Source organism: Colias eurytheme, chromosome 13 (genome assembly GCF_061535395.1).
Source record: "Colias eurytheme isolate Ceu_HAF_F1 chromosome 13, ilColEury1 Martin Lab GWU primary, whole genome shotgun sequence".
Lineage (NCBI taxonomy): Eukaryota > Metazoa > Arthropoda > Insecta > Lepidoptera > Pieridae > Colias > Colias eurytheme.
Window position 1 is genome coordinate 9293996 of NC_142992.1, and position 12742 is coordinate 9306737.

Here is a 12742-nt window from a genome sequence, read left to right on the forward strand (position 1 = left end):
TGTATTTAAGTATATTCCTCGATATTTTTAGCAGACAGATTTTCTACCCAAAACGTATTCAGGCGCGCTGTTCAGAAGTTAACTGGCTTTCAGTCGAATATATAAAGAAACAAATTTCAAATGTGCTTCTCAAAAAAAAATCGCTTTAACTTGTGATATTTAAAGTGAGACTGTGTGTGTGGAATACATTTGAATAAGTATCTATTCTTATATTTCATTTATATTTAAATTCGTATGTGACAATAGTATGTATTCACCGAAATTAGTTCAGCAAATTTGTTGAAATAAAAGATTATTATTATTCAGATTTTAAGGAATCTTTCACACAGGTTGGTTCTCAACCGCCTGATTATATTGAAATGGAATAAAAATGCATAGAGTGGTATTATGCATTCAATAAAAATGTAGCAGAAATATTTTCCTGACAAGGAATAATATTAACACTAACTTAACAGATTAAGCTACACTTACAAATATTAAAAGTAGTGGGTTTTTATGGATGACTTATGAAAAGCTTTGATATACTGTTTTCTAAAATAACTGGTAACAAAATATTGGTAGGTAGAGTTTTCCACGAATAATATTTTAATGTTTGCTTTCGAAAACATTACGAGAGAAGTGTTTAAATTAAATCAAATGAATGATGGCGTGACTAAATTCTCGTTATTTTTTATGATTTTTAAACATGCATTACTTTGACGGTATACAATATTATTTAAACAAAATGTTATCTTTACATATTTTCATTTAACTATTAAAGAAATTGATTGGCTACTATAATATTATATACAGTTATAATTTCAAGGATATGTTTAAAAAAACTTAGCACGTACCATCACGTCCACAAACAAATTCTACATTGTGTACATTGTTAGTAAGGTAATTATAAAAACATAATTGTATGTTCAATGACAACTCCATGCGTTTCTCTGTGCCACCGAAATTGCATTATTAAGAGATATGAAAGAGCAATATGACTAGTATTATGTCGACCGCAGTAGAATAAACTTCTTGTATAATAATTAATTATTTGTTATATTTATGTAATAACAGAAAATAATGATAAATAAATAAATAAAATTAAAGTTATAGTTAAAAGTGATGAAAATGAGGTTTTCTCTGATTTTTGTTTTAATTTCTTGTGTTTACGTAAAATCAAGAAGTGTAAATAATAAAAGTGAGTACTACCTTTAAAAGCTTATTATACTACTTTACTATATTAAAAGTAATTTTATGAAATAAAGTATAAACCAATGTAGTTTTTTTATTTAATTTTTGATTAAGCAAGAAATAAACAATTATGATAGAAATTTGTCTCGAAAAATACAAAATTTCAAAACAAACGAAGGAAAGTAAATCTTTTTACAATATTTATTATGACACAGCTTTAATTGGTTCATAAAAACATTATTGTAATGTACATTTTGCACTTAACTGGTTCATAAAACATAAAGTAGTGTATATTAAGTCTAGATGAAAGGTATGAGACCTTAATCAACCTGCCAGGAGAACGTCTTAGGAATGTTACCTATTAGGTTGACGATGAAGGACTATAAATCTATAATATAATATATTATTATAATGCTGAAGAGTTTGTTTGTTTGAACGCGCTAATATCAGGAACTACTAGTCCGATTTGAAATATTCGAGTTAGATAGCCCATTCATCGAGAAAGGAGAAGGAGCGGAGCCATGCGGGTGAAACCACGGAGCGCAGCTAGTTGTTAATATAATTTTCGTTGCATTCAATATTATGAATAATCTTTTAAATTTATAGCTTGTTATGGCTCCTGTACACGGATAGAGTAATCGGTAGAGTGAACTAGCATACTACTCTACCAGTTTTAGTAGAGATTTTAGTTCTCTACTCTACCAATGCTACATTAGGATAGTAAGTAGGACAGTTGGTACTCTACAGCTCTACTGTACCGGTTACTTTACCCGTGTAAAGGGCGGCCATACAATAAATTTGTTATTTACAAAGAACGGCTGAATAGTTTTATCGATTTTTATAAACTCGATAAAACTATTCGATGAATAGTTTTATCGATATAAAATTTTTATATCGATAAAACTATTCATCCTATACAGGTAGATAAATCCACCTGTATAAGGATAATAGCTCTAAGCTAATTAAATGAATGGATATCCGGACGAAAGTGGGTCGTGAAGATAGTATAGATATAGGGATATATTATATAGAGCGTTTGAGATCGAGATCATTACAGGAATTACAATTTACAACTAGGTAAATACAAATAGTTGATACTTTCGAATGATAATATGACTACATAGTATAGAATAAAGTCGCATTCTCTGTCCCTATGTATGCTTCAATTTTTTAAACTAGGTACGCAAGGGATTTTGATGCGGTTTTTTTTAATAGATAGAGTGATTTTCGAGGAAGGTTTTAGTATATAAATTATTAGATTTTAGACAAAGCGGGCGAAGCAGCAGGTGAGTCTTTAGTAAATAATAAATTTTAAGCGTAAATCTCTACAATGTATAATAAACGTTAATTATTATCTGCTCTTTTGAATGGCACTTTCATTTTTATATTAAAAAGTCAGTAATAACTAACAATAAAGACTTTTCAAGAACAAACAACCAAAATTATATTATGTCATTTTGTTTTGAGAATAAAGGTACAAGACAAAGAGACAATAATGATTCTCAGAATTTAATTTGATTGAATTATAAATATTTTCATAACGGCGAAATTAAAATATGATTCGAATTTTGTTCAGCTGAAAATATAGGCTATATTTATATCCAAAATGTTTCCTACACATTAGGTGGTTTTAGGTAAATTATGACAGTATAAACATAAATATAATAACGCTAGCCGCTCAACCGGCTTCTCCCCGGGCTGAATTTTTCTTTCTTTTTTATTAATCTTACTTTTGCACAATCGTACACAAAAAAATAGAATAATTCAATTAGGTCGAAAGTTACACGTTCATAATTAATTACATAGTATAACGTACCTACCTACAAACATTTTTTGATAGATTCATTTTTACATAGATACATTTTTTGATAGATACATTTTTTGTTCTTGTTTGTTGTGTTCTCTTCTATCCTAGCTGGCCTTATTTTCACCCAAGACTGTTAGATTGACTCAAACATTGCAAACTAAATAATCTCAAAATGCAAAAAATGTTTGATAATACTTATCCGATTAAAAACTAAACAAAGAGCTTCCGCCTAACTGATAACTAATAGCAAAATGGCCATAGTTCATGAGTCACAATATGTTATAATTTGCATATACCTACAATGTACAATGTAGTAATTAAAGAAGGAAATGGATATTCAATATTGTTAAACAATCAATAATTAGGTTTAATTCAATGAAAGCTAAAACTTATGGAATCTCCAAAACAATAATTTATTTTTTCACGATACCACAAGCGCTTTTATTTGTAGGTACTAATAATGTAAAAATGAAGAGTTTGTTTGTTTGTTTCTACTTATTATCTACAGGTTCAATTTTAAAAACTCTTTCACAGATATTACAATCTATAACATTCATCTCTAACCTATAGGAAGAACTCAGATTCTAACTATAGGTTTTGATATTATGTGAAAATGGGCAAAGCCGGGGCGGATCGCTAGAGTGTGAGATTAATATTAGGTCCACGTTAAATAACAGTTTGCATTAGAATGACATGACAATTATCTATTATTATTAAGCTGAAGAGTTTGTTTGTTTGTTTGTTAGTACGACCTAATCTCAGGAACTACTTGTCCGATTTGAAAAATTATTTCGGTGTTAGATAGCCCATTCAATGAGGAAGGCTGGCTATTTATCATCACGCTAAGACCAACAGGAGCACACTGCGGGTAAAACCGCGGAGCACAGCTAGAAATTATATAATTCACATAATTAAATAATATTTTTAATTATAATTATCGGTTCCATAATATTATAACTATCTCACTTTAACTATGACATGTGATTGATTTTAAATAACATTAAAATATAAATCAATATTTATATCTTCATGCGTAATTTAAATAATATGCTGTGTCGGATCTGTCATAATATAGAAGAAATGAATTATTGTGAAATGAATGTAGTTACATTACTTCCAATATTTTTGTTTATACATACATGTTTATTTTCTAATCTTACATTATTTATAACTATTTTATCCGCTTGATTATGTTTATGTGTATTTTATAACAAAATAAATTGTTTATGAAATATCATTACCTAATGTATATGAAAATACTCGATATAGGTACTCAATCCGTAGCATAATTTTGAAGTAAAATTTCTTTAGGGGCGTTGAGAGCAAAATTTATAGGTCGCGTCATGGAAATACCGTCACGAAATGGAGTAAGGCGAATCTTTGAATCTTGCCAAGGAAGTTTCACTTCTGACACGTGCAGGGCACACACGCTCTTTTTCTAAATAAGAACATTGTTTTATTTTGGTTATCAGCCGAAGTTATCGACGCATTTTCTTTTCATACAGAGTGAACAGGCTGTACAGTGTACATTCTAGGGAAGCGCGCTCCATCTTTGGCCATGACATCTCAGCTTACCATCAGGCGAGATCGTGGCCAAGCGCTCCCCTATTGCAGCGTAAAAAAAATACAGCATCATTATAATAGCAGATTCATAATATATTGTGTTAGATAGAGACAAGGTAAAACATATAAAGAGCACGGCAATACATATAAAAGGATCCCTTTTTTTACTATATATCTAGCTTCGTAATGAATATCACGTGGAAATTGTTTCCTAGTGTCAATGACACTAGGCGCCTGGGCCAAGGTTTCCTTTCTATACAAATGACTTAACGAGAATTAAATAGCCATTTTGCAATATTACATGTTTTTAATCAATACAACCTTGCCCTAATGTGCTGTATTTTTTAAGGGAATAATTTATTAAAAAATATATACAAAGTAATAGTATAATAATATTACAAAGACTATTTTGATACATGCAAATATGTTTTGTTCAAAACGTGACATTGTATATAATACTAGTTTTCCACCCGCAGCTTCGCCCGCGCAGTCAAAGAAAAACCCGCATAGTTCCCGTTCCCGTGGGATTTCCGGGATAAAACCTATCCTATTTCCCGGGATAAAACGTAGCCTATGTCCTTTCTCGGGTATCAAAATATCTCTATACCAAATTTCATGCAAAATGGTTCAGTAGTTAAGGCGTGATTGAGTAACAGACAGACAGACAGAGTTACTTTCGCATTTATAATATTGGTATGGATTATGTTGCACTATGTATTACACAATTAATATAAAAAATAAAATGAAATATCATTTTTAGAATAAATATTAAATTTTTATTGAAATAATAAACCAAATGTTTTTATTTAAACCACTTATGTTGAAATGGCATTGCTGTTAGAATATTTTTTCAAATACCTAACTATGAACTAATCTGTACTAATATTATAAAGCTGATGAGTCTGTTTGTTTGTTTGAACGCGCTAATCTCAGGAACTACTGGTCCGATTTGAAAAATTCTTTCGGTGTTAGATAGCCCATTTATCGAGGAAGGCTATATATCATTACTCTAAGATCAATAGGAGCTGAGCACTGCTGGTAAAACCGCGGAGCAAAAATAGTTCTTAATATTGATAATTATTATTACAGATGGCGTACCTAAAACACCATTTGACGAGAAAAACAAAGATCACTGGAGGCTGCAGGCGCAATGGACCTTAAGATCAAAGGTAAATATTTAAATGTTATTTGTATCAAGCAAAATTATTAAAATAGGTATAAACCATATAAATTTAAAAGCTTGAATTAATTATTTTTATTTTAATAGTTTTTCGAAGAAAGTTAGGTACCATGATTCATTCGCTTTATTTCGGAAAGTTCTCCATAGTCAATTCCTTTCATAAGATTTAAAGGTTACCCATGGACAGTGTTTATATTATCGATATCAATGCGCTTTTTATTTTTATAAAGCATCATCATACCAAATATACTATCAAATATAAATGACCCAATGTAGAAAAATGAAATTAGCATAAAATACTCACCTACTGGTAATTTAAGCTAAAATAAAACCGCTATTTGCTTTCAGATATCAAAACCGCAAAACAAAAACATAGCCAAGAACGTAATCCTGTTCCTTGGTGATGGTATGAGCATCACGACCCTGGCGGCTACCAGGGTCTACCTGGGGAGGAAATATGGCCTCACGGGGGAGGAGGTGAAACTAAGCTTCGAGTCGTTCCCGCATACTGGGTTAGCTAAGGTAATAAAGTATATATTTGTCAATTTGATCTCGTATAACACAAAATAAAGAAAAAAAAAGACATCCTTACTAATTTTGCTTGTAAAAGTGCTTGATTAATTTAAAAAGTTAAAAGTATAATTTTGACTCGTTTCTGTCGATTAATTTGGCATTGGTAAAGATACCTACTACCTACACAAAAGTAATATTGTAGTTCATAACGACATATAAACAGTTTTAGGCATCGAAACTATATAAAAACGAAAAGACTTAGGGTTCTAATTGCTATTTCTGAGGTTAAAATTAGACATTTTCTTCTACACGTGCACAACAGAAAATGAAATCCATTTCTCTTGCTTAAAAGGCGATATACAAACTCATTAAGGCTCCGATCGCATTAAACGGCAAAGATTTCATTTGAATTCGACATTGGATTGAAAATGCTTGTTAATTTTGTCTGCATATCAAACGAAAACTTACAATAACTAGCACAGATAATAAAAAATCATAGTATAATAATATAATCATAGTATAATCTAAGAAACACAAACACACTATACTATTTTTGTTGGTTCAGGATTAGATTAACTCTTGAAATTATTATAGTGTCGTCGATCCTTGATAAGTGTTACAAAGTTTAAAGTTAAAGTGGATTATCGAGTCTAGAGGTGTCAGTTACATACAAACTTAAAGATGAAGTTAATAAAAGCGTGTTAAAATACACAGAAAATAAATAATAATGATTATATTTATAGTAATTTAATCAAATATTGTTTCTGCAGACGTATTGTGTAGATCACAATGTAGCAGATTCAGCTTGCAGTGGAACAGCCTACTTAAGCGGAGTGAAAGCCAACAGTCAGACTGTAGGACTTAGTGCTGCTGTCAAACGAGGTGACTGTGAGGGACAGCGCAATGCTGCTAATTCTGTTACTGGCTTGACTGATTGGGCACAGATGGCCGGGAAGGCTACAGGTATTAACTTCGTAAATTATTCGTTTTATGTTTTAGAAGATGCAAATTTAACTTGTGATTCAGTATTGTAACATTAGGTATGACTATTAGGTAACTATAACTTATAAGGTAAACGATACTTACGGAGGTATAAGGAGAAGGTGAGAATTGCTTCTGGAAGAAGCCTAATTGAATGAATAAAATATGTTTGAGTTTGAGTTCAATAAATTTAAGAAAATTTTGACTGGAGTTTAATATGAACAATGAAGATTATTAGATGACCCAATTGTAGTATCTTTGATTGTTTTATGAACATTAAGTTAATGTTTTTTACTTGGTAATAATTCAACATAATCTGTATCAGACTTTTCCTAATAGAATCAACTGATTATCACTAACATTGATTACAATTTAAAGGCCTTTAGACTGTTAGATCGGTACTAATCTATTTTGAAATTATGAAAGAATAAAAACATGAAGTGATCATAAAAATAACTCCTTGACACTAAATCTAGACAATTGAAAGAAAACTCGGTCAAGAGTAATGATTTCTATGAACTAGAGCCAGAAAATTATTTATAAGAAATGATTATTACCATATTGAGATTTCAGCTTATTTGTTCGATAATTTATAATTCAAACAATCATGAATCGATATTCAAGTATAACGTGAGCATCCGTTAGTGTTTCCAGGAAGTGTTTTTAATAGAATGAAATAAAGCACGTTTACTTATTGTTTTACTGGCCAAGATGGTCAAGTGCTGGGATATAATTTAGAAGTCATCTATACTAATATTTGACTATAAAAATACGGAAGTTTTCAGATATCTAAATTTACATACCTGGAGAGACAAAAATCATGTCTAGGTCACATTAGTAAAATAGAAATAAATACTGATATTCGTAAAGTTAATACGCTACTGTAAACAAGTAACTAACTATCTTTATTAATTTACAAAATTATAGGTACTCTAGAAAAAAAAACAATTGTCTAGCTAGCAATGAGTACCTACAACAATTCTTATAACTCTACAATAATTCTATTCATTTTATAACTCTTAAAAAATAGAATCTAATTAAGGATATAAATAACAATATTCAAATCTAATCAAGTACTAAATCCCCAGGTATAGTAACAACCACGCGGGTCACGCACGCGACGCCGGCATCTGCGTATGCGCACTCCGCTGACCGACGGTGGGAGGCAGACGCTGATCTGCCGAAGCAAGGCCTGCGCTGTGACGACATCGCGACGCAACTCGTGAGAGGCCGGGTTGGCAGTCATGTTGATGTAAGTTTCATTGGATAACCTTGGTTTGTATAGAATATGAAGATTTATAGAGTGTAGAGTTGATAGGAATAGTCCAGGAAATAGTATTTTGTGTAATGACATAAGCTAGGTAATAAATGGATTACGCGCTGTTTAAGAAGACAATTATTTTCATCGATATTTATTTTTTATTATACTAATATTTCCCAATCATAGTATAAATGAAATCCGCAATTTCTCTCGCTTTAAGTTTTATTTTTTAAACAAAAAATTGGTTGTCTGTAAAGTCGGTTTACTGACGAGAGTTGAACGTGACAACGTCCGATTGTGCTTCTTTGTCGTTCGTTCTGCGCTCTCGCTCGCACTTCAAGCCTTACATGGAACGCCTCAGAGCGAGGTAACGCCGCATGAGTCATGTTTTTTCGTGCGTGCACGCGGCTCTATCGAATTATAAGACGTTGTCACGTCAAACATATTATATTCTGTCCAACATTTTTATTTCCCAATGATCAAATCCATAATAGAGCGATATCATAACATACGACAGATTTACTTTCTCATGTAGTTATACAATTTATCGAATGCATAAATATGAAGGTTTCAAACCAGTGTCAACTGCACTAAAGAAAATGGATTCCCAATTACTTTTAATATATTCTGCTGTTAATAAAATGCATATAACAGGTCCCGGATCTCGTCGGTTTATACGTCAGGATTGACATGCAAGGTAAACTGGGAGCAAAGTAGGAAATTAAAACACATTCACAACGTTTTCAATGTTAAATGATGTTAATCAATGCATTTATTCCTTCAGTCTACTATAAAATTTGTAATATTTTGCTCTTGAATGAATTACTCATTACTCAATACCGGCAAATTATTATATCAATTTCACAATGAGTGGTATTGCGTTATTACAAAAAAATTATAATACCATTAAAAATTCCGCTACATCATATTTGTTGCTGCAAATTTTTTTTTTATCCTAAACCAAGAATATTGTAGACGTTTCTCTTTAAAATAAATGAAATAAGCACTATTCAATCGCATTTAGTTATTTACATTTATCTTATTCCAGGTTGTCTTTGGTGGAGGTAGAAAGAACTTCGTACCAAAAACAGAAAAGGATAACAAAGGTCAACCCGGATACAGGCGTGATAACAAAAACCTTATAAGAGAATGGCTCCTTACAAAGGAATCATTGGGATACAAACCCACGTATATAAGGAACAGAAAAGAATTATACAACCTAGATGTCGATAAATATAATAGTGTTTTAGGATTATTTTCACATGATCACATGCCATATCATCTAGAGGCTGATGATGATGATCCAAGTCTCAGTGAAATGACACAGAAAGCTATTGAATTGCTGTCTAGAAATAAGAATGGATACTTCCTATTTGTTGAAGGTTAGATTTATAACCTATTTATTATGTTAGGGTATACTGCAACAACATGGTTGGTTTAAACTTTAAACGTCAAAGTTTGATAAAATCGATGAGGTCTTGAACTTTGATCGCGAAAGTAGTGATCCATTTTATGGATACGGGAGGCTCCATTGTGATATCATATATTTTTTTCGATGAACGACTATTTAGAAATTCCCGATGAACGAATATTTTCTAATATTCTCTGGAAAGAACGCTATGCTTTCTGACAAACTAACGATACTTGCCCGTCTTAACTATTGCTTTTTTATTCCATTACCTAACTTATTTTCATTTCTTTTAATCATAGAATTATATTTGACATTTCAGGCGGTCGAATAGACACAGCTCATCACGAGACCAAAGCCCGTAAAGCTCTCGACGAAACAGCAGAATTCGCAAAGGCAGTTGAAATGGCCCTCCGCCTGGTGAATACAGAGGACACCCTCGTCATTGTGACGTCAGACCATAGTCACACCATGACGTATAGTGGTTATAGTGAACGGGGCACTGATATTTTGGGCCTTGTTAATAATAATAAGGTAAGTGTGTATGTAAACAGATGTTGTACGGCGCCAATTTTTTGTTAGATTGTTCATTATGTTTGTTATAACTGAGATATTTATGGTTTGTTCTTCGTAAATCGACGTAACGTAAACGGATTTATTAAACGTTTCATCTCTAATAAAGAACTTTAGTAGTTTTCCAGTTTCGTTTCAGTTTTATTTTATTTTCTACCAAGGACTTCTTACCAAGGATTTTTATTGCTTCCATAAGTAAAAATTAATCAATATAATATAAGACGATTAGTCCTATGACTACCTAATTTGAATAATTCTAATTCTATTGATATCTAAACTTTACTATTCAGATATCGGATAGAAACCCGATTGATATTATCCATCTTTAATTGCATTTAGACTAAGTAACTGGTACAAGTCTGCGGACGCGGTTCTACCGAAAACCCGCGGCCCCGTCAATAAAGCGGCACGGCGGAACACAGTGGAGTTTAGTCGGTAGGACCCTGCACTCAGCAGGGTGAGTCCGACATAACCCAGGGCTCTTCCCCCGAGTGCCCTGGGTATGCCTAAATGCATTCTCCACTATAAAAAAAAAAAAGGTAACTGGTACAAAGCTGGAACATTATACCTAGGAGGTATGTTAGATAACATTTCAATGTAAGTGTACATTTCAATATATTAGTCTATTCCTTATCTTTGTTTTCCAGGTGAACGCTTCAGACGAGCTCCCCTACACCACTCTGAGTTACGCAAATGGCCCTGGTTATAAACCCCACGAATCCTTTAGGAGACACAACCTTATGTTAGATGATATGAGTAAGTCCTTGGTTTATAGTCTTCTATTTATCTTGTTACTAGCTGCTCCGCGCGGTTTCACTCCCGTGGCTCCACTCCTGTTGGTCGTAGCGTGATGATATATAGCCTATAACCTTCCTCGATAAATTTGCTGTCTAACACCAAAATAATTTTTCAAATCGGACCAGTAGTTCCCGAGATTAGCGCGTTCAAACAAACAAACAAACAAACAAACTCTTCAGCTTTATAATATGTATTAGTATAGCGAGACTGCTTTTTGAAACTTCTATGAACTAACCAGCTGTAATTGAGGCGATAACATGTACATGCCAAATAGTATATCCCATTTATTTTATCATCAGTATTAAGCATCTTCCATCTTAATTGCCATATTATGTTTCTTACTTTCAAAGTTACTATAATTACTTCATTTTCATATACATATCTCAAATAGGTTAATATAGAGACATTATTATTTATAAGACATCATTTATAAGACAAAATTGTAATAGTAGATTTAATATGTTTTATCTATACTAATATAATAAAGCTGAAGAGTTTGTTTGTGTGTTTGAACGCGCTAATCTCGGGAACTACTGGTCCGATTTGAAAAATTATTTCGGTGTTAGATAGCCCATTTATCGAGGAAGGTTATAGGCTATAAATCATCACGCTACGATCAATAGGGGTGGAGCCACGGGGGTGAAACCGCGCGGAGCAGCTAGTAGGTTAATATACAGACATTATTATATTTTATAAGACATCATTTATAAGACAAAATTGTAATAGTAGATTTAATATGTTTTATCTATACTTATATAATAAAGCTGAAGAGTTTGTTTGTTTGTTTGAACGCGCTAATCTCAGGAACTACTGGTCCGATTTGAAAAATTCTTTCTGTGTTAGATAGCTCATTTATTGAGGAAGGCAGGCTAAGATCAACAGGAGTGGAGCCACGCGGGTGAAACCGCGCGGCGCAGCTAGTTTAAAATAAATAGGATCGGAAAGTAAATAGGATTCTTCTAATTTCAGACAGTTTAAACTACACATACCCGTCACTGGTCCCCATACCCCGGGAGACCCACGGGGGTGAAGACGTCGCTGTCTTCGCTATTGGTCCCTGGTCCCATATTTTTAGCGGGAATTATGAACAGAACTACATTCCTCATGCCATAGCGTATGCAGCATGCATCGGTTCGGGCTTGACCATGTGTGAATTATGATAGACATTATTGGATAGGTGTAATTAATTTATGGAATTTTGATATTGTGCTCAAATGATGGGGAAAAAATTAGGTATACTGTATTAGAATAATGCTGTATAATGTAGGCTCAGGAAATAAGATTTTAGGTAGAAATTTATATAATACTAGCGGTCCGCCCCGGCTTCGCCCGTGGTACATATGAAAAATAGATGTTGGCCGATTCTCAGACTTACCCGATATGCACAGAAAATTTCATGAGAATCGGTCCACCCGTTTCGGAGGAGTATGCAGACTAACATTGTGACACGAGAATTTTATATATAAGAAGATACTATAATAATTAAGT

General features: G+C 32.6%; 1 protein-coding gene across 1 annotated transcript; it reads left to right on the forward strand.

Moving 5' to 3' along the window:
* Positions 1-4760: 4760 nt before the first annotated feature.
* LOC149903611 (membrane-bound alkaline phosphatase-like) lies at positions 4761-12417 on the forward strand. Its single transcript, XM_090108890.1, has 9 exons — positions 4761-4784; positions 5602-5709; positions 6069-6242; positions 7004-7196; positions 8303-8466; positions 9524-9857; positions 10206-10417; positions 11104-11212; positions 12224-12417. The coding sequence occupies exons 1-9, from the start codon at positions 4761-4763 to the stop codon at positions 12412-12414; spliced, it is 1509 nt and encodes a 502-aa protein (XP_089965016.1). The 3' UTR covers positions 12415-12417.
* The last annotated feature ends 325 nt before the right edge of the window (positions 12418-12742 follow it).

Coding starts and splice junctions, on each gene's coding strand:
- LOC149903611 (XM_090108890.1), top strand. CDS start 4,761: ATGACACTAGGCGCCTGGGCCAAG. Junction 9,858..10,205: donor ATACTTCCTATTTGTTGAAG/GTTAGATTTATA, acceptor TTGACATTTCAG/GCGGTCGAATAGACACAGCT. Junction 10,418..11,103: donor GCCTTGTTAATAATAATAAG/GTAAGTGTGTAT, acceptor TTTGTTTTCCAG/GTGAACGCTTCAGACGAGCT.